Consider the following 27,681-nt stretch of genomic DNA (forward strand, 5'->3'; position numbering starts at 1 on the left):
AGCACTACCTTTTCATGCGCAGTTTCGCATCTAGGTAATGGCGGTGAGTACAAAACTTATAGAGAAAGGAATAACAGAACTCTTCGAAACACGAAAGCGCACGAAATTGACGAACATCGCTGAATTACCGTGGCGGGGGCTGATCGGGTCCTTAGCCCGCCACGTCGCTTCTTCGCTGCGGCCAACCGATGTCAGGCGGCGGCGGCGGCTTCGAGTCAACGCCGACGGTGTTCGGCGGCAAACTGTGGTGCGCGCGGACTACGTCCGAAGGCCGCTGCCTGGTGCGCTGCTTCAGAGCCAACGGCCAAAAGGGCGATGCTTACGAAGCGGTGCTAGCCGGGGAAAACCACGTAGTGGCAGCAGCGCCTGGAACCGGCCACAACAGGCGCGATTGCGAACTCGCGCGCGTGTCTTGCTGGTCCAGCGGGCTCGAGACGCTCGTGCTGCGTGCCGGGGACTCGGTGCACGTTTGGGACGGAGAGAGCGGCGCGTTCCAAGCCGGAGACGTGACGGCCGACGCCTCGCAATGCGCCGTGCTCGACGGCCCCACGTTGGTTCAGTTGTCGCCTGGCCGCTTGCGGCTGGAGCCGCTACTTCAAAGTGCGTGCGAATACGGAAGACAACATCACCTTTTGCTCGTAATCGGCTGTTGTAAAAGCTTTAAAACTGCTGCTAAGTTCCATGAAGTCAATGAAGCTATAGCGCTGAAAACAGGTGGCAAGGGAGAGAACAGAACGTATGCTTGCTTGGTCCCTGTTTTTTTGTTTGTTTTTTTTTTCAGCGCTATAGCTTCATTGAATGGACAGCCGACTACCTCAAAATTTCAAACTCGTGCTGCTTAGCGTTCATTGAAAGTCTATTCGTGTCTTGTTGTGAGACAGTTGTTTTTTTTATTTCAATGATGAAATCTGGCACTTCGAACAGTACTTGCGACACAGGCTTCAAGAAGTAATGAAAATACCTATATGTAGTGCACGATGCATGTATGTAGCCATAGGCCCATACAGCATGCAATGCAGTTCATGAGAGGCAGCGAGATAGCCTAATGGTGCCAATCACAAAATAGAACCACCATTCATACGCATGATAAGTGCACAAGTTAAGTGTGCTTATGGGGTACGCTACGACCAAAGTGTGGTTTACTGAATATAAACGACGCAAGCAGAGTGTTATTCGCAGAATAGAATACTCCAATCTGATTGCATTCTGTCATCATCATCAGCAGCAGCCTGACTACGTCCACTGCAGGACAAAGGCCTCTCCCATGTTCCGCCAGTTAACCCGGTCCTGTGCTTGCTGCTGCCAATTTATACCCGCAAACTTCTTAATCTCGTCTGCCCACCTAACCTTCTGTCTCCCCCTAACCCGCTTCCCTTCTCTGGGAATCCAGTTAGTTACCCTTAATGACCAGCGGTTAACCTGTCTACGCGCTACGTGCCCGGCCCATGTCCATTTCCTCTTCTTTATTTCAACTATGATATCCTTAACCCCCGTTTGTCCCCTAATCCACTCTGCTCTCTTCTTGTCTCTTAAGGTTACACCTACCGTTTTTCTTTCCATTGCTCGCTGCGTCGTCCTCAATTTAAGCTGAACCCTCTTTGCGAGTCTCCAGGTTTCTGCTCCGTAGCTAAGTACCGGCAAGATACAGCTGTTATATACCTTCCTCTTGAGGGATAGTGGCAATCTACCTGTCATAATTTGAGAGTGCTTGCCGAATGTACTCCACCCCATTCTTATTCTTCTAGTTACTTCAATCTCATGGTTAGGCTCTACGGTTATTACCTGCCCTAAGTAGACATAGTCTTTTACAACTTCAAGTTCACTATTACCTATCTCGAAGCGCTGCTCCTTTCCGAGGTTGTTGTACATTACTTTCGTTTTCTGCAGATTAACTTTAAGACCCACCTTTCTGCTCTCCTTGTCTAACTCCGTAATCATGAGTTGCAATTCGTCCCCTGAGTTGCTCAGCAATGCAACGTCATCGGCGAAGCGCATGTTACTAAGGTATTCTCCATTAACTCTTATCCCTAACTGTTCCCATTCTAGGCTTCTGAAAACCTCCTGTAAGCACGCGGTAAATAGCATTGGGGAGATTGTGTCCCCCTGCCTTACACCCTTCTTGATTGGTATTCTGTTGCTTTCTTTATGAAGCACTATGGTAGCAGTTGATCCCCTGTAGATTTCTTCCAGAATGTTTATATATACTTCATCTACGCCCTGATTCCGCAGTGTCTGCATGACGGCTGATATTTCTATTGAATCAAACGCCTTCTCGTAATCTATGAAGGCTATGTATAGTGGTTGGTTATACTCTGAGCATTTCTCTATTACCTGATTGATAGTATGAATGTGGTCAATTGTTGAGTAGCCTGTTCGAAATCCTGCTTGTTCCTTTGGTTGATTGAATTCTAATGTTTTCTTTACTCTGTTAGCAATTACCTTTGTAAATAGCTTGTATACTACAGAAAGCAAGCCGATCGGCCTGTAATTCTTCAAGTCCTTGTCATCTCCTTTCTTATGTTTTAAGATGATGTTAGCGTTCGTCCAAGACTCTGGTACCCTTCCCGTCAGGAGACACCTCGTAAACAGGGTGGATAGTTTTTCTAATACAATCTGTCCTCCATCTTTCAGCAGATCTGATGTTACCTGATCCTCACCAGCAGCTTTGCCTCTTTGCATGCTCTCGAAAGCTTTTCTGACTTCTTCTATCATTACTGGTGGGGTGTCATCTGGGTTACTGCTAGTTCTTATAGTATTAAGGTCGTGGTTGTCTCGGCTACTGTACAGATCTCTGTAAAACTCCTCCGCTATTTTAACTATCCTATCCATATTGGTAGTTATTTTGCCTTCTTTGTCCCTTAGTGCATACATCCGACTTTTGCCTATCCCAAGTTTCCTAAGCACACCTTATTGTGCCTTGACTGCATGTGCCTCAGTTAGTAGGCTTTGATTGCTTGTATGAAAGCAGCCGATTTCTTGTTGAAAAAAAAAAAAAACATTGTTTTTGTGTATCATTCAGTGTGAAACTATCATACTTTGGAAGGCTGTTTTTTTCTTTCATTTGCTGCAAGTGTGCTCTGTTTTCCCGTTCAACACAGCACATTTAAAGTGTCACTGAGGGTTTTGAAGCATACTCCCATAAAAGCACCTGCCCACTTGGCGAGGACATTATTTCCAAGGAAGTGGACTTCAGTATACGTATTTGACCACATTTGTGCTTTCACACCTAAGGACGCTACAGAGGAACATCTAACACTCAGGACCTTTTTGGCTTAGCATTACCATGGTATGATAAATCAACTTGCACCATTAAAGACTCTTAAGAATACAGAACGCATGGATCACACTATTTGAAAGGTGCTGACACGATTGTATGTTGTTGCTCATTGCCTGAATGTCATGAAGAACATAAAGTTTTCTTTGTTTTTCTGTATTATTGGCTTCTATGGCATTCAAACAATTCGTTTGATATATCTGCATTAGGTTTTCTTCTACTACAACGCTGTCATTGTAAAGTAATGGCTCGTACTTGCTGTACAGGGAAATGTGGATCCTTTCTTCGATCGTGTTGTAATGCAAGTGTCGACTCATTTGCTTGTGGAAGTTGAAAGCATCAAGAGAAGCGGTGTAAATATGTGCCGACATACTTTCTACGTTTGTGACTAACTGCACAAGAATATACACATGTTTCAACTCGGGAAAACAACTCACGCACATTCATTGCCACAGAAGGATAGCACTCATTTTTTAACCGTATTGTTAATTTATAATTCTAATTCTGCTTGCATGGCTAATCACAAAGTCTTAAGAAATATCATCAAAACCTTCTTTGGTAGAACTTATGTACGAGAAAATGTATCCACAGTACATCAGTACATACACCAACAAAGCTGATGAACCTGTCACTGTTGGCCACACAGTTTAGAGTAAGCAAGTTAACTACGTTCCATTCGTCCAGAATGATACTGGCTGGCTGCTATAATCCAATTAGACTTCCAGATGAAGTAACCAGTGTAATATAATGTGTGTAGTGTCGGAATTATGTAAGTGTAGGAGACGTCCTTTTAGACTACTCATTTGAGTTAGTTGGTACTGACTGAATTGATCGTACTAGCAAAAACATGTAGTGGTTTACACTGAATGGCATACCACAACCGCTAGACTTCAATTCTTCAATTTCAAGCCCGGCAACTATTCCAAATAGGGTGTGTTCACTAGTATTATGGATTCATTTTTTCATACAGTAAAGAATCAGATGGAAAATGAGAAGTGCATGTTGCTTCCAATTATTACCTTCCTTTTTTTTTTTTTCCCCCATAGACATATTCATTTTTAGATAGGGATGATCACCTAGACTAAATGGAGATCTTACTGCGAGGTGAGAAGCACGTGGTTCTGCTTTTGAATTTGCAGCAGACAGTGGTCCCGTTATGATCACCTTGGACGAACAAGAGCCAGTCCAGGGCATTCTTTCTGGTACCAGCTGCCAGGTGGCCATCTCCGGAGATTCCTCCGAGATGTCTTGGATTCTTCTCTGCGTCCTTGCACTGAAGGAAGGCGCGTACTTCGTTGCAACTTCCGAAAATCGAACTGCCCGACTTCCAGCAAGTCTTTTCCTGGGCTCCTTGTATGAAAGCTCCAGTCTGACGGCTTGCCTAGTCACCCTTGCTTGGTCACATGGGGAAGCACCGGTCACTCCTTGGGACCGGCTAAAGACGGTGTTTCGGGACAATGTGACTGTAGCGTGTACCGTATCTGGCTCATTGCTGGTAATTGAATCCGGTTGCCCCCGGTATCGCTGCCAGCTGCCTTCTTCGAGCGTCAAGAGGCTGCAAGGAAGCTTTTTTTGCGGTGGCCTGGACTACCTGCTCGTCTGGTTCGACTCTGGTGGTGGTGCGGTGATTGCTCAGGAAACGAGAGGAAGGTTCCAGGTGAGTGACTTTGTACTAAGTGGTGGATACTGAGGTAGACTGGCTGTGTCACTTTCCTCACAAAGGACATGTATATGCATCTTAACAATGCAATATATTTACGAAATATTGAAATCAAGTGTATCGCCTTGTTCTGTTAGCATAACTAGGTCCCAAAACAGCTAACATGTTGCTCACAAGTTTGTCTGACAAGCTTATGTTGGTGCCTACCTCTATTTCTCAGAATGCCTTTTCCTAGTAGTTGATGAAAACCAGCAGATAATAAAGCTAACAAAGGTTTAGGGGGCAATAATTGTACTGTTTTAAGTGTATTGTAGTGCTTGCAATGTAGATAGGGAGAAAGTAAAGCGTACGAAAAGACAACTTGCCGTTGGCTGGAACCGATTCTGTGGCCTTCGAATTACTTGCCCGATGCTCTTACCAACTGAGGAACAGCAGCGGCTGACCCCTCGATTCTGCGCTCAACGAAAACACTTAACTCTGCCAGAATGAGACCCTCGCTGTGAATGAAGGAAGAGAATTTTCGAAGACTTGTTTCCTCTGTTTGGGAAAAAATCTTAAGGAAAACTATCAGATAATGAAGCCAAGAGTTGATGCCATCAGGCAGTGTGTGAGGGCTTATTGGTCTGCTGTCCGGTCATGAAAGGCTCACGTACAATGGGACACCATCTAGTTAAGAGAGAGTTGCACACTCATCGTAATGGGAAAGAGTGGTGCTGACTAATGCTTTCAGGGTTGGCATGCACATGAATACCTGATAAGTGGACTAGGGGACGAGAGCCACTGTAGTTCACTTTTGGTAAGAGCATCTGGCGCGTAATCTAAAGGTCATAGGTTTAATCTCTGCCTGCGGCAGTTGGTCTTTTCGTCCTCGTGACTTTTTTCAGGTGTCACAATTACTACCATACACTTAAAAACAGTAAAATTAGCATCTTATATAATTTTATAGGCTTCATTATCAGCTGGTTCTCGTTAAGGTTTGTCAGACAACGAAACGAGTCCTTGGAAATGTAGTAATTATGCCCTTGTAGTGATTAAGTGACACGACAAAGTGATACAGCTGCACATGTACAACTCTTCCATTATTTCTACTAATGCTACACCAAATAACCATGTGGATGGGCCAAGTTGTCAGTGCTCTCATTTTTATCGTTTTTCATTATTCAGCCAATGTTTCACTAACTGTCATAGGAACTCTAGCCCATGTTGCAGCTTAATTTCTGTTGTTCATGACTCATCTGCGTTTGTGTGCTGGCAACACACGGTAGCTGTGGAACGCTTTAGTGTTTTGTGCTTGTATCACTTTGTGGTTGACGATTAAAGTGCATGGATGACTACTGAAACTTTCAATTGAGTTTGTCAATAGATTTACCTGATATTCTGGCAAAGGAACTCACTTTCAGTGATTATAATATGGGTCTTGAATTTGATAGGCTAAAAGCAACAAGGATGGCTGAAATCACTGCCGTGCAACAAGAAAATCGTCATGCAGATTTCAGTAAAACCCACTGTTCCCAAGTTAGATGAAGCCCTGTACTCACAACACTTGTCGGACAATGCTGGTGCTAGAGTTTCCTTCAGTAGCATGCTCAATTATAAACTATTTTTGTAGCGCGAAATAAAAAGGAGAGACGGACAAGCGCGGAAAGCTACTGTGAGAATGAACCGACTTGTTCAACAAGTCACTCTATAACCTATGTGATGTTCATCATGTGATTGTGCCGCTTTTTCTCAGAGCCATGTGAAGATGGTCCCATGCACTCGTGTTTCAGTTGGGTGACTGCATCGAACCAGGCCCTGAGATCTGCTGCGGGGACTTGTTGGGCTTAGGCAGTGAGCAAGTCGTAGCCTGGGAGCCGGGGAATAGCCACATCCGCTGCCTTCAGCCAAGCCGCTTCGCAGTGCAACATGAAGGAGATGAGGGAGCGGCAGCAGCCGGTAACCAGGCCTCACAGGTCCTTGTCGATCTACTGCAGCACTACTCTGGCGTGAGTGGCTTTTGCGGTCACGTGGCATCGGGGTCACTCAAACAAGTTCTATTGTTTTGCCAACTCTAATGAAATTCTGGGACCTAGCTGGAAGCTACACAGCTTCCTGTGTAGATTTATAGGAATCTAAGCATGTTTTTTTTCAAATGATTATACTTCTCCCCCTCATGAATAAGTTCCTGTTCAGCCCTGTTTAGGGCCTGCTAATGTATCTCCGATTCATGTGCCTGCTCGTGCATCTCTGGACATTGCTGGGAGCGTTAATGAGGCACTTGACAATGAAGACCAATTGGTCGTTGAACCAGTTGTTCATAATGAAAGTGCGGCTCTTCCGCAACTTGCTTCAGTTCACTTGCTCAGACCTAGCACGAGGAGATATGCGAATCTCACACAGGAACAATGGTCTGATACGTAGGTCGAGGCATCAGCCTACACAGAGTTAGCCCTTGGGGAGGTCTACTTGGTTAATGATCTCTTAGCAACCAAATTTACTCACCGTTCTAGAGAGGCAATAGAGAAAATGCACAAGCTGCCTAAATACCATGAAGCCCTTGAAAAGATTCAGGTTACTCATACTAGTTTGTACAGTGAACACTACATTGAGGGCCCGGAATATTCCCACTGCAGATGGGCAGATTCTGAGTCAATCGCTTTGGAGAAGAGGAAACTATAGTTTGGGGGCCATAAAAGAATCAATGAAGCACTCCATGCAGTTTTCGGCAGTCATATTGTTTCAAGTATTTCTCAAGTTCATCCTACCACTCGCTACCAGAACGTTTTAGAACTTCTCAATTCACACACCATTAACCCTGCTACATTATCTTCATTCTGTGGTTCAGTGTCTCCTACTCCTCATGAACTCCCTGCTTCAGAGATGTGTATGTCCTTACTGAATTGGGTGTTTCCAATGAGGCTATAGTTTCTGCACTTGTTTCAGGTCCTACGTCTACTGACGACTTGAGAACCATTTATAATGTGTTTGGGGTGAAACAGAAAGCTAAAACTACAAAGAAAAGCAAACAAAATCTAGTCAGCCAGCTAGTCAAAACAGTAGTCAGCGTAAACGTTCGCAGTATGTCAAACACCAGCGGCTATATCACTTAGGCCCTAAAGTTCTTGCGGATCACTTGTTGATCGGAGACACTACTCTATGCTCTTTTTCAGACTTACACAACGAGTTCGATAAAGTATTCAACTCTTATTGTGCTCTTCTCTCTGAACCTCTTGTTTCTTCTGTTATTCCAGATATGCACGAGAGTTTGTTTTCTGGAGGCGAGGTAGCTGTGGCTATTCGCCTGCTCTCTTCCAAGTCAGCTCCTGGTCCAGATCACATTTTTGTCGGCGAATCACTAAATATACCCCCGAAGTATCCTACAGCATGTTTTCAATAACTGGCTGATATTCAGCCTGGTTTCCATGGAAATGAGCAGAGCCGTACTGTTTTCATTCCTAAAAAGGCAAATCCTCAGTGTCTAGGCAACTTTCACCCGCTTTCTGTTTCTCCAGTTTTGTTCCGTTCGGTCACGAAACTTTTGCTATCTAGGCTGATGCCCCTGACACACCGGCACCCTTAAGTCCTTTAGACAAGGGGACATCTTTCGGAAAGGCGTTCGGGCGCAGTGACACACGACAAAGGAGTAACTCCTTTCCGGCAAAGATCCTTTTCGCAAAAGCAGATCCCGCATCTACTTTTCTGGCAGGAAGGGAGTACTCTCGCATACAGTGTGCATAATTTATCAATAGAAGAAAACGTGTCGCAACACTGCGGTGCCCTGTCAGTATTTTTTTGCGCTGAGAAAATGTTTTCATTTTCTCAGCGCAAAAAAGTGAAGGCCTATAGTCTGTCCATACTCTCAAACGCCTGCATTACGTCACTAGCGCGATCATGTTAGGGTTGCCAGCGGCAGTTGCTGTGTCGGCGACGTGGTATCTTGTGACCCTCTCTAGCGAAGGGCGTAGGCTGTCCGAAATGAAAGGGAAGGTGGCTGGGCTCACTCGAAAACACTGCTTAAAGTGGCCGTCGCCTAATAACGGCAATGTGTCTTCGAACCAGCGTTCGTTGCGCACATAGGCCCACCTTTCGCGGTTGATGGCTCGGGGGGACAGTGCGAAAGCAGTCAAAATGAAGCTGTTCATGACGAGTCTTTGTTTGAGGCTCATCACTCTTGCCTTCGCAGCGTTTAGCTCATCTTCGATGGAGCCGAGGGCGGCAAGAGTCAGGCCCACCTCAACTGTTGCTTTATTTCTGTCTCTGCGCTGAGACATCGCCGGACCGATTAAACACGGCACGCCGTCACTGACCCAACTAGACGCAGCCAAGTAAAAAGCACGACAAAAAACAAAAACAGCAAAACACTGACTGTTTATAGTTGCCAGACGAACTTAGGCTGCTGCTAAAAACGCAAAAAGCGAAAGAAAAGGACAGGTATGGGCATTATAAGCCACCAGACAATAAAAAAAAAACGGTTTTATGCTGCGGCGTCGCTGAATGTGATGTACACGCGCAGATTCTTTTTAATATTTCCAATCTTGCTGCTTCGACAAACAGCGCCATTTTTTCTGCAGCGTTCTTCTGAGGCACCGCCTAAAGCAGTAGTCCGGTGCCGTGTGTCATCAGCGCCACTCCTTTAGGCGACAAAAGGGGTCCCCTTAGGCGACAAAAGGGGTTTACTTCAAAGTACTTTACTTTTGCCCGTGTGTCACGGGTATAAGCGCCGCCACCAACCATTTTCGCTAATTTCAATCCGGCTTTGCTAAGGACTGCAGCTCGTCCTCTAATCTTCTTGTCCTGCAGGCTATCATGCGCACCATGAAACTTAAATACGAACCATTCTTCTGTGTGAGCCTTGACTTACGCAAGGCCTTCGATTCAGTCTCGCACTCTGCTATCTTTAGGGCTCTTGAAGCGCGAAAGGTCTCAATGCATTTTCTAAAACTCATTAAACTGTTATACTTTAAGTACACCACCACCTACTCCATTGGAGAAACAGACAGCAAATGGGTATCGTTAAGACAAGCAATTAAGCAAGGAGACCCCTTGTCTCCTTTCCTTTTTAACTGCATTTTGGATCCTCTCCTGTACAAGCTAAATGACTTAGGGGTTGGGGCCCCTCTCGGAGGTGTATCACTGGCAGCTATGGCCTTTGCAGATGATATGTTGTTGATGTCCGACACTCTTGAGGGACTTCAACTTTCGTTCGATCGAATAGTAGTATATCTTGGTAACGTTAATTTGCGAATCAACCCCTTAAAGTCCCAATATTTTGTATGGCAGCCTTGCTATCAGAGCAAATGTTAAATTAAACTATCCCCCCCTTGACAATTTCAGGTCATCTGTTATCTCCTAAAGATAGAGATGAGACAGTCAGGTATTTAGGTCTTAACCTGTATGTTAACAAGAACCCTTGTTAACTCCGACAAGGGTTTTATACTCCTTGAACTACTTGCCAAGGCTTCTCTGAAACCTTTTCGAAAGCTTCACTGCCTTAGACAATTGGTCGTGCCCATATTCCTATATGGCTCCTCAAACATTTTGGATGTTTCTTCGGAATCAGCAAGACTTGACAGCCTACTCCGTAAGTGGATTAAACAGGCTTTGCGATTGCGCGGGAAGTTTCCAAATTTGCATGTCTGGCTTCCAGCCAAATCTGGGGGTCTAGGAATCATTCAACTTCAGAGGGTTGCACAGGCTCTTCACTTTAAAAGTCTGGTTAGACTTATTCGTTTGGGTAGTCCCTTCGTGGACTGCCTATTTAATACAGTGTTTCATAAGAATGTCTCTTGCATCTCAGCATTATTTGAAGTTCCTTCAGGCATAACGGCAGCCTCTGACGTTAATGCCGCTCTTCGAAGAGGTTCGCAAAAATGGTGGTTGCGTTTGAAAGCAAATTGCAACAACAGAGACTTCCTAGCTCACCAAGATCAGGCTTTAGCTAATAAGTGGCTATGCCACGACTCTAAACTCTTGAAAGACCAGTACAGAATAAGGGTGCTGAAACTGCGAACTAACCTTTACACTACGGGAGCATTAACCAACAAACAAAGTTTGCATCCCGCTTCGTGACTATGCCGTCGGTGTAATGAGAAGCCCGAGGCAGCCTTCCATATCTGTCAAGAGTGACAGTCTGTACACCTTTCTCGCACGGAACGCCACAACTGTGTAGCCAGGCAGGTTGGCAGGTTGATAATGAAAAGAAATCCGACCATCACGGTTCGTGAGGAGCCGTGTTTTACAACTAGAAATGGCGTCAGGCTCAAGCCTGACTTGGTTGTTGAGTCTGGCAACCAGGTGTTGGTGATCGACCTGGCGGTTGTCTGGGACGTGAATGAGGGGGTGCTTAAGCACAAAGGAATCGAGAAAGCGGTGAAGTATAAGGTTCTGCATGATCATTTTGATCCTAAGAAGGCATTCTCATCACAGGGTATGGTTTTCAGAGCGCGGAGCATGTTATGCCGTGATACTGTGGAGTTCAGAGTTTCCCTAGGGTTCAGTTGGCAGGACTTAGCGTATCTCAGCACATCTGTTTTAAGGGGGAGCTTCATTTGTTTAAATAAGTTTAGAAATTGACTGTAGGCCTTGAGCTCATTGTTGTTTTTAGATTCTCACGATCTATTATGATGTTTCGAATGTTATTTGTTGACTTTGATTATTCACTAACACTTTTTTTCTTCATTGTGGTAGTTGTCCGCATACCTCATGTTGTTCCACTTTTTTTATCCGGTGGCCATGACAATAAAGACAAGTATAATACACTTACACAGTAGCTTCCCGTTATAGATCGCACACATGACATCCTTGGGAAGGCCAGGGGGGACAGCAAAGGCCAACGTTGGCTGGGAGTCAATCTCAATCCCTTCTGGTCCTTTGCAAACGTCCACACACTAAGTCTTGTCGTGGCCACCTGGCATCACAAAGGTTGTGGAAATGCATGTTTTAGCATAAACGCAGAGCCACGGATAATAAAAGTTTGATGCTTGAAATCAAATGAGGTGTATCGAAAAACTCGATAAGTGTGCATTTTTTACTCTCTAATTGGCAGAAAAATGATGGCAGAAAAAAAATGGCAAAACAAGCATACGCATAGCACTGCTGTACAAGCAACCATTGGCCTTTCACAATTCAAATGGGTAACACAATTATCATCAAAAAATTTTAAGTGAGTCTGTTACAATGCTTAGATATTGGAAACGGCATTTTATTCAAAAAACCTGGTGTCAGTAAACATACACAAATGCAGCCATCGAAGCTGCGCCAGTCAATGCACCATTCCCCGATAATTGATAACCTCTTGATCGTAGACTTGTTGACAATCAGCTGTTTCTGGTATGGAAATGTCATCCTTTATCGAGATGATGTGACATTTCACGGAGCCACTTTTTGTTGTTGCCGAGATACAATCACTGACTGTGGTTATTTCTGTTGAGCATGTGGATGAAGTTGAGCATGTGGATGAGTTCCACTGTTGAGCATGTGGATGAAGGTCCAATTCCCAGCATGGATAAAGGAAACAGTTGAGGAAAAGCATTATGCGGTACAATAGAAATAAAAAAAGTAATACGTCAAGTACACGCAAAGCTTCATACGAGTCAATTTTCCTGATAGAGCAGTGATCTTAAACACGCGACCCATGCACCTTTTGTACTAAGTGGCCCATGGCCTCTACATTACTGCGTTTATAGTATATTTTTCCTAAGGCATGCTGCGCAGTCACCGTGTGTTGGCCCGTAATCATGGAACAAAAACTATATTTCAGAATCAGGATCCATAATTCACTTGATTGGGTGTTTGGTATCGATGTTTCTCTAGTCTTGAGGGCTTATTGATTGCCATTCAAAATTGCCCACTAATGAAATTGGGGAGGACCGTTTTCTTTCAAACGGCATCATTATTAGACATTTCACTCAACCCCTCCAGCTCCCACTTTCTTTACTTTCTTGACCCTAGCGCGATCAAATTTTCTAACAGAGGCCCGCCAGCTGTAGTGAGCTTGGGACTCCTGCAATAGAGCAAGGTCTCCTTATTATGACCTTTTTCACGCTAACATCCACCAAGCAATGAAAGTACAACAGGTGCTCACAAGCGTTAACTTGACCATTTCATTCATTGCAAAGTCACTGTGCACATCGTCCCCCATGACGTAACTGCTGAGGGCTCGCGTTTCACTTTAAACGTGCAGGCCAGTCAAGCAGCGCTCGAGAAGCTAAGAAGAGCGCGGGAACAGGCGGAGGCACTGCTGCACGAGAACACTCAGCCGTCATCGGCCACCAACGGTGATCCTGTCAGAGACTCAAGGCTAGTCCCCGTGCTTCCGATGGAGCAGCACCCATTGGAGCAAGCGGAGCAAGTAGCGCAAGTGCCGGGCAGATCCAAGCTTCTCGACTCCTGGGCCTATGTCTGGGGCCGTCGGCTGCTCCTGGGATTCCGTTTTAGCCGGCCACCTGGCACGTGAGTTGCAGCTCACGCTTTTAGAACAATGGCTTTGCGCCGGGAACCTATCACTCTGCTTTAATGGAGTATTTTGGCCATTGATTTATATGCACTCAAAAATGGCTATTGTCAGTTACAAGCTTAGAAAGTGTAGGTGCCGACCACAAAAACTACGGCGTGCCTGCCCCTCACTTGCTGGCTTGTTTCCGCTGGAACCATAAGTACTTCTGCTCGGCTAATGTGAGTACTACGCATATTAGAAGTTATGGGTTTGATTTTAGTACTCATAAGGGCACTATCAGAATGTTTGTTTCCAACATCACCTTGTGCCCTCTCAATCTGCACCGCAATGTGACCCAGCACCCTTCCTCTGCTTTGAAGGAGGTTTATCATCATTGGGCAGCAGGCAAAAAGCTAGCACAGCGAAAACAGTCCAACAGGCTCAGGATGAACAGTTTGATCAGCACTTGAACTCTAAACTAAGAGCGTCCCTCTGGTGAATCCCTTTCTCCTCCTCCGCAGCACTAACTAAAATATTATGTTTGGCTGAGCGAAAATGTCCGAATATGTGACGAAATTAACCCGGTCATTCAGGTTTCGGTTCCAAGACCACTTGCACAAACCTGTGTATGCATGAAAAACCCATTTATCTGAAATATTCGAGAAGTGCCTGTTGTCGTTAGATGGAGCGCTATTGGATGGAGCAATTATGTGAATTCACTGTGGGAAAGACAGCGATGACCATGGGAGGAGCTGAGGCTTTTGTTAGGTTGTAATTGTGTGGCCATATGCGCAGGTGTTTCAAAAATATTTTGCTGAGCACTGTGCTCACGGCAGGATGCAGCATACTACTTCTGAAAGTGTCTTATGTCTTCTGGCTTGATAAGATTGCGGCAGACAAATACAAACCGCTTCATCCATTCTGTTTTTGCTTTACGCTGAAAAAACAACTGCACCCTTTGGGACAGTCTTACTACAATAGTAGTTGTCATTTGTCATCTCACTAATCGATTTCTCTCTTTTTCTCTTGCACTAAAGGGTTTAAGACAGCTGGTAGCATGCGTCCAATTGTTGCAGCGCCGTGTCAAAGCTAAGCAGTGGCAGCAGCAGTAATCTCTATGGCAGAGAAGACAATACATGGCTTTAACGATACACTATTTGTTATCCTGGTGGTCATTATGCCATGCTTTATAAATGCAGTTACAATTGGGATAAATAAACTTATGATATAAAGAAGTAAATCTAACGTGCGCCTTGCCCATTTGCACATAACATATATGTGCTTGTAAGTGTGATTAAAGTCTATATCCTGCTGAATGTAAGTTCAGCGTAACAAAGTTTACCTGTAACATACGAGTACAATTTCACTTAGCTCTACCAATAACGTTTTACTGGAGGGGTTTGTGTTTCAAGGCAATACAGAACTCTGCTGTCGGGTTTTCTGGAACCATTCTGCTGCTTCACAAATCAACCGGGACGGACGTTTGCTGAACCAATTAGTTACAGACCGGACGTGCAAACCTCAGCCTGCTATTTTAGTGTGATCAGTCCTAAAGTCTAATTAGTCTTAATAAAGTCGAGTTGAGATTCTGGTGTGCCTCTTCATACCGAGCTCGGAAAGATGTGCCATGCTTAGACAAATTAAAACTGAGCCTGACTATTGCTGATTAGGTTACTTAAGCCTAGATTGACTGGGAATGCAAGCTTATTGAGACCATGCTTAGATATTCAAATTAGGCCAATTGAGACCATGCTTAGATATCCAAATTAGGCCAATTGACCTAAATAAGCTATAATTAAGTCTAGGTTGACTATAATTAACCATAATTGGTACCTAGCCATGCACATAATTAGGTCAATTATGATCATTAGCCAAATTAAAGCTAATCAAGCTACTTGATCCTGTGAATGCCGAGCGATACCCTGTCTAACATGATTGATGCCTAGCTAATACTCATCATTTACAATGTGATTACGTGAGCACTTCATGTGTCAGTGTGTGAATGCATGTGTGCCTAGTCAAACCATGACCAGCCGAATGCGGACCAGCTGCACTCTGCTCCAGCCTTGCGCGAGTCGGTACAAGCTGTGCAACTTTTCTACAGGGAGCACCATCCACATGTCGTGCTCGTAGTGAGTCCCGGGCTCACGTTCGGCATCAAGACATCGCTCGAGGGGGACTCCTTAGTGGTCGGTGCCAGCTGCAGCCTTCCCGGCGCCACCGCCGGCCCCATTACGGTGTGCGTCCTTGGAGGTTCCACTCTGCAGCACCAGTGCGTCATCGAGGTGCACCGGCTGCCCTGGTCTAAGCAGGGACGAGTGCCCCCGCGACTCGCCCTCTGGTCGCTCACTGCGGCGCAGCCGAGTCGCCATTACTCTGCTTCGACATCTGTGACCTGGAGGCTGTCTTCCCTGGACGCCCTGACGCGGCTGCACAACACGCTGTACGTCTGCTGCGATGGTGCCTCGCCCCTCTTTCAGGCCAACGTGGAACTGCTACCTGAGGGAGGGCTCTGCCTCCGTGCACAGTGCGTTCCTGATTTGATCATCGTTTCGAAATGCCAATCACAGAATAGGATAGGAACACTGAACAGCACACAAACACAAGTTCTGTCGCATATGACAGAGTGTGTGTGTTTGCACAGACAAGATATTAGGCGTTCCTGGGCTGTCAAGTACAACTAATATTGAAAACCCAGTAGTAGTGCAGTCTCCCTAAACAGTATATACCGAATTGGTACACTCTGGCACACTCGAACCTCGTCAAGGCGGTGAAAGGAAGCAAGAGCTTAAAACTATAGCATCTTTCATAATCAGCGTGTTTCCTTAAAATGCTGAAGCAAATGCATCTTCACAATCCGCTTCACTAGAATATTTTAATGAAATAAATTGTGACAATTAATAGTATAATTTACTGAAATCTCCAGATTTTTTTCCAGGTCTATTGAAGCAGTGTGAAAGAGCAACGTTGAGAACACGTTACTGAATCTATTTGCTTGGAAAAGTAAGCTGGTAATTATGACCTGATCTGTGAAGCTTTAAATTTGAAGTTTTCTCTCACAACGCACTGAGACTAAACATAAAAATCAGCCTTTGAAGCCTCATTTCAGATCAGTCAAAATGACATAGAAATATTGTGCTGGCTTTGTAGATTGGCCTTGAATTTTGAAAGATGCTCTCGCTTTAGAATGTATCTGCAGAGGCCAAGTTTATGCAAGTACAACTGCCAAGTCAAGTTTATTTTGCAAACATGTTGAGTGAATAGTATAGCATTCGAATTTGCTTCAATTTAAATTTAAATTATTGAAAATTTTAAAGTATTTGCAATGAACGAATAGGTGTACCATGTTAATCCACATGTAACCGCTTGTAAAGGTGGTTTAGCTGCAGTATAGGGGTGCTAAGCCGTGAAAGCGTCTATTCAAAAAAAATTTACTCTGCCGCAAAGCACTTCTTCACACTTAAAGGAACCCTGCAACACTTTCTGAGCGTAGTCAGAAAACGCTGCCGATCGGTAGTCGAGGCTACCGAGAACATGCAAGTCAAGTATTATAATGCAGCACGCGGCCTGAAATTCACAAGAAATTTTCCAAAGTCCGCTAAAGATGTCTCTCTTTTCTCGGCAAATGACACCACAAGCTAAAAAATCACTCGTCGCAGCCATTGTATCCGCCATTGGCTGATTTGAGCATGGCGCGCTCGGTATTTACTGGAGCCGTTGTAGGAGGCCGCCACTTGTGCACACGTACGTGCGCGATCGGACTGAAATATTAAAAAAAAAAAAACGGAGAGTGAAAGAATGCTCAAGGTCACAAGGCACACGTGACTTATTACCTTTTCCCACGCCAACCCATTCTGCTCAGCTTAGAGCACTTTCACCGAGACGAGAAGAGAGAAGGCAATTGCAGCGTACGACAAATTTTGCGGGGGTGAATTCGTGAGACAACAAGCTTCTTCACAGAATCTATTCCATGGCTACTTAGAAAAGTGTTGCAGGGCCCCTTTATATGAACATGTTACCCTTTAATCAATTAATCATTTTATTAGTCTTAAAAGCTTTTTATGATAGCCTACATGTTCTTGTGCAATATTTTTTTTATTGTCACCTATTTTACACGTTATCACTCGTATTCTGCCAAAAGTCTAGTCCTGCTACTACTCAAAGTTGTTTAGACTTCTTTCGAATGAAAAAGGAAAATGGCATTTGCATAGAGGCCCATTTCAATTTTAAAAGAGTATTATGCAGGTTATATAGGTCATTACAAATATGCCCATTTGTTTTATATGTGATATATACTATTCGAAGTTGACGAAAATAATTATTTGATCAAAATTACTATTCGCTTCGAACCTAATATTCACTATTTGCACAAGCCTAGGACATAGCGATGTGCACTCAGCAGCAAAAATTTAAGGGACATGGATTTCACTGCTAATGTGGATTTCTGCCATGTTAGTGTACCACGTTTTTAGTCTCATGGGCTACTATTCAGGTTGCAAGAACTACCGCAGTCTGTAACATTTATTTGGGTGCTAGGTTTCCATACAAAGTGAGGCTCTAGCTATTTCAAACATTTCACGTCTCATAAACTTTTTTTGCAAGGCATACACTTTCATATATGCACAATTTTTTTTTTGTTTTAAATTCTTTTTTTTTTCTTTTTTTTATTCTATCGTGCATATATTATGTCAAGACCCAAGTGTATTTTCTAATTTTTCATCTCTCCAGGGATGAGGAACAGCTCTCGTTGTTCGAGCAGTGGTTGTGGCAGCAGTTGCCGGGTGCCAAGGAAGGCATGACGCGAGTGTGCTCGTCGGCTGTGCAAACGCGGCTTGCCACTCTTCTTCGTTCCGAGGTGCAGGGAGTGCGAGCACTGCTGCATGAGCCGTACATGGAGGCCCGTCGTTCGCTGCAAAGCACCGAGTGGCAAACGGATTTCCTGGCACAGCTTGTCACAGACGTGACGTGACACCTCCCGCTTCACACTCGTGGAACCGAGCTTCGGAACATTCAACCCGTTGTGCAAACATCCTCCGAATGCAAGAGTAATCAGCTGTGCAAGTCATTCACAATTGAGGATCAAGCGTAAACTGTACTCACGGCAGTGCACTTCAAGTGCCCTTTGTGCTTCCGCATTCAAAAACATTGTTCCTTGTACTCACTGATAATAGCTTCACCTCTTCCAAGGCATGAACGGAACAAGTGAACATGATTGGCTAATGGATCTACACGGAGCGTGCCGGAGTTGTACGTCTGCCTTTGTAACAAAATGCCTTTATTACAAAGTGCTCGAATCTCTTGCAATGCTTAGTTATGAAGGACATGCAGCATAGGACTGGTGCTACTAGCGAGACTTAAGCAACTCTTGCTAATGCATTTGACTGCATTTCTCATTGCAGAAAGCGTTAGGCAATTACCATTTGCAGTCCCCATAACTAAGTCCCTCGAGCAATACCCCAAGCGGGGCATTTACTCACTAGGCAATCATAAATTGTTGCGCATCTAAATTAATGTACCGACCAGCTTTTCTGTAATATCCCGAAGAGGGTCTTATTACTACATTAGGCAGTTAGCAACAGTAGTGCTCTGAAATTTTAATTAATGTGCCAACCGTTGCTTATGTAACCCCAGTCAGGGTTTTTATTACTACACGAGGCAGTTACATTGCAGTAATTCTAAATTAACATACTGACCGCTACTTACCTACTATCCCAAGCAGTTTCGGGGTTTCTACATTTGGCTTTCACCAACTGTAGTGCCTTTAATTTAATATACTGATCGCCACTTAAGTAACCCTAACATGTTCTCTATTTCTACATTAGGCAGTTACATTTTAGTAATTTGAAATTAACATGCTGACTGCCTTTCACGTTATACCCCAAGCTTTTTCTGTGTTTCTCCATTTGGCTGTTACTAACTGTAGTGCTTCTAAGTTAACATACTGACCGCCCCTTACGTAATACCCCGAAAAGGATCTGTATTATTGCATCAGGTATTTACATTGTACTCATTCTAAATTAACATGCTAACTGCCCCTTAACCCCAAAAGGGCTTTCTATTACGACATTAGGCATTTACATTGTAGTCATTCTCAGTTAACATGCTGAGCGCCCCATGTGTAATACCCCAGATAGGGTGTTTAATGTAACATAATGAAGCCTGCTTGTCCAACTGTGCTACCCCTACTTCTTATTTGCAGCATGTCACTCAGAATTAAGGCGCTGAATACAGTATAAGCCGAAACTTAGTTTTGTGCTTATGCACATTTAGAATAATGCAAGAGGCAATAGTGCTGCTGCAGTGAACTAGATAAATGGCAGTAGAGATATCATCAGTGCACTTCTCAGCATGGAAGACAAAGCATTTACAGAAGCTCTTGGGAATATATCTACTGAACACTTCAGCGTCTTGGAGCTACACACGAACGGCATCTGTATTATTGTGGCTCTTGTGAAAAGCAATTTCCTCTGCTTCAATGGTGTTGGATGCAACTCTTTCAAGGAAGATATACCGTATGCATGAAAATTGTTCTTTTCCACTGTCCTCAAGTGTCTGCACTTCTTGATCAAAGGAATTAACAATGCAGGAAACACAAGGCGGCAGGGAGCAAAACATAATGAGCTCCGCCGAACGACCTAGAGGCCTTTGCACATAGTTCTTGAAGAGTGCCTTTGTGTTGAATAAAATATTTAATGCATTATTTCAGTTGTTTATTTCTCACTCTCTTTTTTTTTGCATGCATGACGTCAGCAGCGTAGTGCCTCATCCATTCTGAGTAGCCATGTGCTGTTCCAAATACTTTCTAACTGGCAGGTTTGTCCCTAAGATCCTTGGAGCTTTGAAGACGAAACATTTTTTTTCTTTTCGTTGATGCAGCATACAATCTAGGCACTGTTCATTTGAATGCACGGTGAACAAGCGCTCACTCCTGCGCACTTTACAAGAAAGGCACTGCAATGCAGTGGTGGTTGCGGATGCGAACACTCGTCTAATTGCTGTTCCTGCCTTCTACAGGTGTTCATCCAGACAGGCCGGGGTCCCGATAGTGACTGCTGCAGCACCTGTCATTTCATCATCCACGTGTTAACGTGGAACGTTGTATTCTGGATAATCTGGCCGCATCATATCTACCGTTCCCAGCATTCCTGTCGTCGTCCTGCGCCTGCGTGGATCTTCAGTCTTGGCATCAAAAGCAGTGACAGGAGGCACGCCCGCGTCAAAGCAGTGGTGGTTGCGGATGCGAACACTCGTCTAATTGCTGTTCCTGCCTTCTACAGGTGTTCATCCAGACAGGCCGGGGTCCCGATAGTGACTGCTGCAGCACCTGTCATTTCATCATCCACGTGTTAACGTGGAACGTTGTATTCTGGATAATCTGGCCGCATCATATCTACCGTTCCCAGCATTCCTGTCGTCGTCCTGCGCCTGCGTGGATCTTCAGTCTTGGCATCAAAAGCAGTGACAGGAGGCACGCCCGCGTCAAAGCAGTGGTGGTTGCGGATGCGAACACTCGTCTAATTGCTGTTCCTGCCTTCTACAGGTGTTCATCCAGACAGGCCGGGGTCCCGATAGTGACTGCTGCAGCACCTGTCATTTCATCATCCACGTGTTAACGTGGAACGTTGTATTCTGGATAATCTGGCCGCATCATATCTACCGTTCCCAGCATTCCTGTCGTCGTCCTGCGCCTGCGTGGATCTTCAGTCTTGGCATCAAAAGCAGTGACAGGAGGCACGCCCGCGTCAAAGCAGTGGTGGTTGCGGATGCGAACACTCGTCTAATTGCTGTTCCTGCCTTCTACAGGTGTTCATCCAGACAGGCCGGGGTCCCGATAGTGACTGCTGCAGCACCTGTCATTTCATCATCCACGTGTTAACGTGGAACGTTGTATTCTGGATAATCTGGCCGCATCATATCTACCGTTCCCAGCATTCCTGTCGTCGTCCTGCGCCTGCGTGGATCTTCAGTCTTGGCATCAAAAGCAGTGACAGGAGGCACGCCCGCGTCAAAGCAGTGGTGGTTGCGGATGCGAACACTCGTCTAATTGCTGTTCCTGCCTTCTACAGGTCAGTTGGTTTTACGCAACCCTTGGTATTTAGCTCTGTTTTATACCGCAACCACTGCTGCTGCTGCTGCTGCTGCTCTTTGTATTATTTGCTCGCTCGTGTGTTCACTTGTATTCTTCAATAAGTTTCCTGCTTGTGGTATCACAATGCCTACGAATGCCGAATTGGCTAAGAGAATCGAGGACCTTGAGGCAAATTTTGACAGCCGATTGGCAAAGCTCGTGGACAGAATTGTGGGCGACGTTACGACGAAGCTTCGAGAGACGGGATTTGATCTCGGTGCTCTAAATTCAGAGGTTAAAAGTATGGATGCTGGCTTGAAAATGCTTAACGACATTGTAGAGTCTGTCCGTACTCAACAACAGGAGCTTTGTTCTACTAACAAAGCTTTGAAGAATGAGAACGAGACTTTAAAGAAGAAGGTGGCGGACCTGGAGCAGTACACTCGGATGAACAACGTCGAGATCAAGGGCGTTCCTTCTTCCCAAGGGGAGGACTGTGTTGCCATAGTGCAGTCGATTGGTAACAAAATCGAGTGTCCTGTATCGGGCACTGATCTTGACGTTGTTCACAGAGTGCCAGCTAAGTCTGGCCAACAGAATATTGTGGCCCGTTTCTGTTCACGTGAGCAAAAGAATGAGTTTGTTAGGAAGGCACGTAAGGCTCGCCTGAATACACGTGCTCTTGGTTTTTCTGGAGAGGGCACTCATGCTGTCTTTGTTAATGATCACCTCTCGCCGGATAACAAGAAGCTTTTTGCTAAAGCACTTGTTCTCAAAAAAGAGAAGCAGTGGGCGTTTCTTTGGACTGATAATTGTCAGATAAAAGCAAGGAAATCTACTGACACCAGGGTATTTCGCATAAAATCAGAGATCGACCTGTCTAATATCTCCTAGTTATATCATACATTAGCAATTGTAGCGTCTATCCAATTGCAGGATGGCGTATATTTCACCGTCTGAACTCTCATGCCGGATGTCTCAACCATGTAGGGCGTTAATTCACTTTAACGCTCGAAGTATAAGAAAAAATTATGATAATATTACCTCATTGCTGTCGGCCATTGGTCACGAGTTCTCTATCATCTGCATCAGTGAAACGTGGCTATGTGAACATGACAGGGACCTGTTTAAGTTTCCTTCCTATTCTTCTGAATATTGTCACCGAATCGACGATGCACATGGTGGAGCAGCTATTTTTATATCTTCATGCCTTCACTATCATAGGCGACTGGACTTGGCACTAAGTATTCCTGGTTGCGAATCCGTGTGGATCGAACTTCATGAACCACATTTTTCGCAAGATAGTAAGAATTTAGTTGTTGCCTGCATATATCGCTCTCCGTCGTCATCTGTCATGGAGTTCTGCCTAGCTTTAGGAGAGGCATTGAAAACTCTGTCATTAGAAGGGAAACGGGTGATTATTTTAGGAGATATGAATATCAATCTTCTTGATGACACCAACGCAAATGTTTCTCAATACATTTCCTGCTTCAGTGGGTATGGCTACGAGTGCCTCATAACTGCACCTACTCGTGTTCCACTTCATGGCAATGGCACTATAATAGATCACATTTTGTCTAACCTCATTAGTCCTCCTGAGGCAGCTGTCATCGAGGTGCCTGTCACAGATCATTATCCTATTTATGCAAGCATAGACATCTCAAATAATAATAAAATAAGTCGATGCTTCAAGAATATTTTAAATACTGCATCATTCATTAACATCGTCGAGCAGTGTGATTGGTCGGCAGTTAAGAAATGCAATAATGCTGAAATAGCCTACCAACAATTTTCCTCTATTATTTCAAATGCAGTCACGGCCGCTTCAACATTAGTAGTAAGCAGAAAAAAGTACCTTGTCCCAATTAATCCGTGGTTGACACCTAACCTGTTAAAATGTCTGCGGAAAAAGGATAACTTATACAAAAAGACGAAAAAGTGCCCTTTCAATGTTCACCTTCTAAAGCGCTATAAAGAATATTCAAATACATTAGGAAAGTTACTTAAAGCCGCTAAATTAAGTTATTTCGAAGATAAAATAAAGCGAGCCGGAAATGACGTTAAGCAGCAATGGAAAACTGTAAACAATTTTCTTGGCAGGACTACGGCACATTCAGATATAACCTTGATTCACTCAGAAAAACGTGTGATCGATAACCCATCTGATATCGCGAACTCTTTCAATGACTCATTCGGCATTGATATTCCTCAGTCGACAGCATCCCTCGAACACACTTGTTCACGATTACCACATTCATTCTTCCTTTATCCGACGTCACCCGAGGAAGTGTTCACCGTTATCAATAGTATAAGGAATACAAGCGCTGGTCTCGATAAGTTCTTTGCTGCTGACATGAAACTGATAGCTCATTTAATCTGTGATGCATTATGTCATATTATAAATCTTGTATTTGGAACTGGGTTCTTCCCTACATCTCTGAAAAAAGCAAAAATTATTCCCGTTTTTAAAAAAGGCGACAAGCGTTTAATCTCCAATTACCGGCCTATAGCAATTATTTCATTCTTCAGTAGGGTCATAGAAAAGCTTTTTGCGGGACGTTTACGGTGTTATCTAGACAAGTTTCACATTCTTTCTAACAAACAGTTCGGTTTCAGGCCCGGTTACTCAACTGAACTCGCCATGATATCGCTAACAGAGGAAATTAAAAATGCTATTGACTGCGGTAGTGTTGTTGGAGGCGTTTTTCTTGACCTTTCAAAAGCATTTGATTCTATTTCGCACGACATTTTATTTCAGAAACTACAATCAATTGGTGTATCTGGCGTTCCACTAGAACTAATTCGTAACTATTTGCGTGATCGAGAACAGGTGGTATATGTGTCCGGTACCTTTTCCAACCCTAAAACCATAAACATCGGTGTTCCACAGGGTTCAATTTTGGGCCCGCTTTTATTTTTAATTTATATAAACGATCTTCCTCAATGTCTAGCACATTCGTCCTGTATACTCTATGCGGATGATACCACTATATTAACTACGGATAAAGACGTTGACTCGATGTTGTTTAAACTAAATACCGACCTGATAAATATCGTTAAATGGTTCAATAAGAATAAATTAAGCATAAATGCTAAAAAGTCAAACTTCGTTGTATTTTCGTCACCTAATCGAATTATACCTAGGAACCCCTCTGTCTTCGTAAGCGATACTCAAATTCATTCTACCTCTAGTACAATGTTTCTCGGGGTCAAATTAGATGCACATTTAAAGTTCAATTCACATGTTTTAGAGCTTACGCGGAAAGCCGCATATGCCATTAGAATATTTCTAAAAGTTCGCCCGTTCTTTCGTTTTGAAATATTGTTGTCACTTTACTATGCTTTCTTTCACAGCAACATAATCTATTGCATTTCATCATGGGGAAATACGTATGCCACTCATTTATCAGCCATCCAACATCTTCAAAACCAAGCATTGAGAATAATAACGTTCAGTGGCTTCATGTCCGATGCATCAGCCTTACTCTGTTCGCATGGAATTTTATCAGTTCAGAAGCTGACTAAATATTTTCTCGGCATTCTTATTTACAAATATGTGAATGGAAAACTTCCGATTCCTTTACTACACTCAAGTCAGTTTCCTCAGTCGTCATCGACTCGTTTTGCAAAGGCTAATAACTTCCTTTTACCCAAACCTAGAACTAATTATGGCAAGTTTACTACAAAATTTTCTTCTATTTCCCTGTGGAATTCTTTACGTTTGGAGATCAAAAATAGATCCCTCGAAATGTTTAAAAAAGGCTTGCGTTTGCACCTATTAAATTCTTAATGTATGATACTATATGAACTGAATGTTATTGCATTTTTCTGTTAGTTTTTTGTGCTCATCGGTACACCTTGTATAATGTTCGCTATTTCGTGTTTATCTGTACAATTTGTATATCTTAAATTTTCTATCCTTACCGTAATAATGCTTGATATTATACAGAGCGAATGTTACTGCATTTTCGTGTTAGTTTCTGCATGCTTAGCTGTACATTTTTTATAACTTACGTTCGCTATTTTGTGCTTATCTGTACATTTTGTATACCTTCAGATTTCTTTCCTTACCACTCTTTACTATTACGTTGTATCGCTCATGTATGATTTTATAGGAGGTCTCACTCACAGTCTCACGACTTTGAGACCTCCTTCTGTATTTGTACATAACACATGCACTTGTATCACTTGTATTTCGATTCTGATTCTGAATGCCACCTGGTGGTTTCCATGCGAATGGCTTCGTCGCACCACGCCTATCTAGTTCACTATAGTGTGTAGGGGGTCCGTCCTATGTACGGCTGGCGCAAAAGCCTAGCTAACGTTCCAGCTGCACACAGTCGTACCATGCACAATTAACGTCCCCTATTCGTGGCTTGAGTCATCCCAGCTACACGGGTTTGGGCGAATAAGGCAACAGGCTAAGTCAACAAACAACACCTTATCGCTATACGTTAGCAATATCTCGTAAATGTCGCGTGGAGAGACTGCAGATAACAAAAGTGTAGGTGCTTACACTTCAGTCGTTGTCGTTGGCTCGCACGGGTTCTGGATTCGTCTTTTTGCTTTTGGAGGCCGGTGTCAGAGAGAGCGTCTGCCTGTCGGCACGCTGGTTTTCTTCATACCGGTTTCTCTTTCCTGACGAGAATACGTTGCCTCGCTGAGGGAGGAGAAACCCGTTTCATGCACAGGGAAAGGGAAATCACGAGCACCGGCCGCAGGGGTGTTCCATTCCTTCGCAAGAGGCCTTATTGGTTCGTGTCTCAAATGGACAGTCATGTCCCCGCAACTAGGCTGTCGCGCTGCCGTAAGAAGGAAAGGGTGGCTGGGCGCACGTGCTCCCCCACAAGTACTGCCGTGATAGAGAAGCACACACTTGCAGGAGAGTACAACACAGTGCTGCATTGTAGCATGCGATTTCCAAGTGAACCGCAGTCGTTATAAGCAATCGTTCTCACATACTCCTCTAATTCAGCTGGTGTAGCACGAAGTGCAATTAGTAGGAGTGGAAATAACGGAAGCACATTCTGGTTCATTTTTGGTTGGTTGACCTCACCTGCAGCTTTCTTCACAGTGTGTGGAGTTGGAATGCTAGTTGTCCAGAACAAGTGCAGCACTACGTAGATCAACAATGACAGTCCCGCTTAGAAAAAATGGATTTGGGCATTTTTCATCAAGTCTTCAGTCACATTTTTTGGGCTTCATTCATATTTACTAGTAGCACTTTTGTTGATGACTATGCATTTGTGCCTTGAAATGAAACTTACATTGGGGGAATCAAGAAGTAACATTGTCTATTCACTGGAAAACTTAAACGAGTGAATACTATAAAAAAAGTAATACGAGTTATATTTGGGATGATGATGATGATAAACATTATTTCATCATCATCAGCCTGACTATGTCCACTGCAGCATGGAGAGAGGAACAACTAGTTTTTCTTCCTCCACGTACTGCAGGACAAAGGCCTCTCCCATGCTCCGTCAGTCAACTCGGTCTCTTAGGTTTGCCCCGAAGGGGCTTTGCTAATGGTCGTGGCCCTTAGTCCAGGGCTCCAGTGGCTCTTGCCATCCACTCTGCTCTCTGGACAAACCTGGTTTGGTCTTAAAGGGCCGAGCTGGAAAGCAGTCCCTCCCATTGCTCACTCACGTTGTTCATGTTGTGGTGTTCGAGTTGGTGTACTGTGCAGTCCCAGGTAATGTGGTACGGAGTTGGTGTGGCCCCCGCTATGGGCATTCATCCCTGTAAAATGTGGGTTGCATGCTATGTAGAGTGTTCAGGTTTTTGTAGGTTCCAGTTTGGAGTCTATGCCAGGGAGCAGCCTCCTTTGTCATAAGCTTCTGGTGAGGTGATTGATACCATAGGTGTCGTCCTCTGTGGTAATTCAGTGTTCTGCATACTGGAGGTCAATTGGCCTCGGGTCTGCTGCAATCAACGTAATGGTTGCTCGATTGTGTATTAAGCCTTGAGCTGCCCGGTCGACGTGCAGGTTACCCACGATGCCAGACTGCCCTGGTATCCATTGGACGGTCTGTATGTAGGAGTCTTTCTTGTCTTCCTTAGATATTTGTGCCAAAACACGTACAGCAGGTGCACCAATTCTGCCCTGCAGGAAGTTCCTGCAGGCCTGCTGGGAGTTCGTGAGTATTAATTGTCAGCGATTTGTTTACATGCAGGCCTTCGTGGACGGCAAGTACAATGGCCAGCTGTCAGGCTTCTGTGATCTTGCAAGGGCGGACTGATGCACCAGAGATAATTGGCCTTGG

General features: G+C 44.2%; 2 protein-coding genes across 4 annotated transcripts in view; one reads left to right on the top strand and one right to left on the bottom strand.

The window, feature by feature from the left end:
- The window catches only part of LOC119180702 (FGFR1 oncogene partner 2 homolog), a 55,198-nt gene extending 54,958 nt beyond the window's left edge, over positions 1-240 (bottom strand). Inside the window, exon 1 of one of the 2 annotated variants that reach the window (XM_075884160.1) lies at positions 129-240. The gene's annotated coding sequence lies outside the window, so the exon portion shown is untranslated. The remainder of the gene's footprint in view (positions 1-128) is intronic. The other variant, XM_037431832.2, reaches the window with a different exon arrangement.
- Positions 35-20,047, top strand: LOC142786456 (uncharacterized). Of its 2 annotated transcripts, none has more exons than XM_075884157.1 (6): positions 35-600; positions 4,414-4,931; positions 6,704-6,919; positions 13,096-13,364; positions 15,452-15,874; positions 18,076-20,047. In XM_075884157.1, the coding sequence occupies exons 1-6, from the start codon at positions 189-191 to the stop codon at positions 18,314-18,316; spliced, it is 2,079 nt and encodes a 692-aa protein (XP_075740272.1). In that variant the 5' UTR covers positions 35-188; the 3' UTR covers positions 18,317-20,047. The 2 variants fall into 2 exon arrangements, with proteins under 2 accessions (XP_075740272.1, XP_075740273.1); XM_075884158.1 differs by having other exon boundaries at positions 4,417-4,931.
- Positions 20,048-27,681: the final 7,634 nt, after the last annotated feature.

The sequence above is a fragment of the Rhipicephalus microplus genome, unplaced genomic scaffold (assembly GCF_043290135.1).
Source record: "Rhipicephalus microplus isolate Deutch F79 unplaced genomic scaffold, USDA_Rmic scaffold_24, whole genome shotgun sequence".
Taxonomy (NCBI): domain Eukaryota; kingdom Metazoa; phylum Arthropoda; class Arachnida; order Ixodida; family Ixodidae; genus Rhipicephalus; species Rhipicephalus microplus.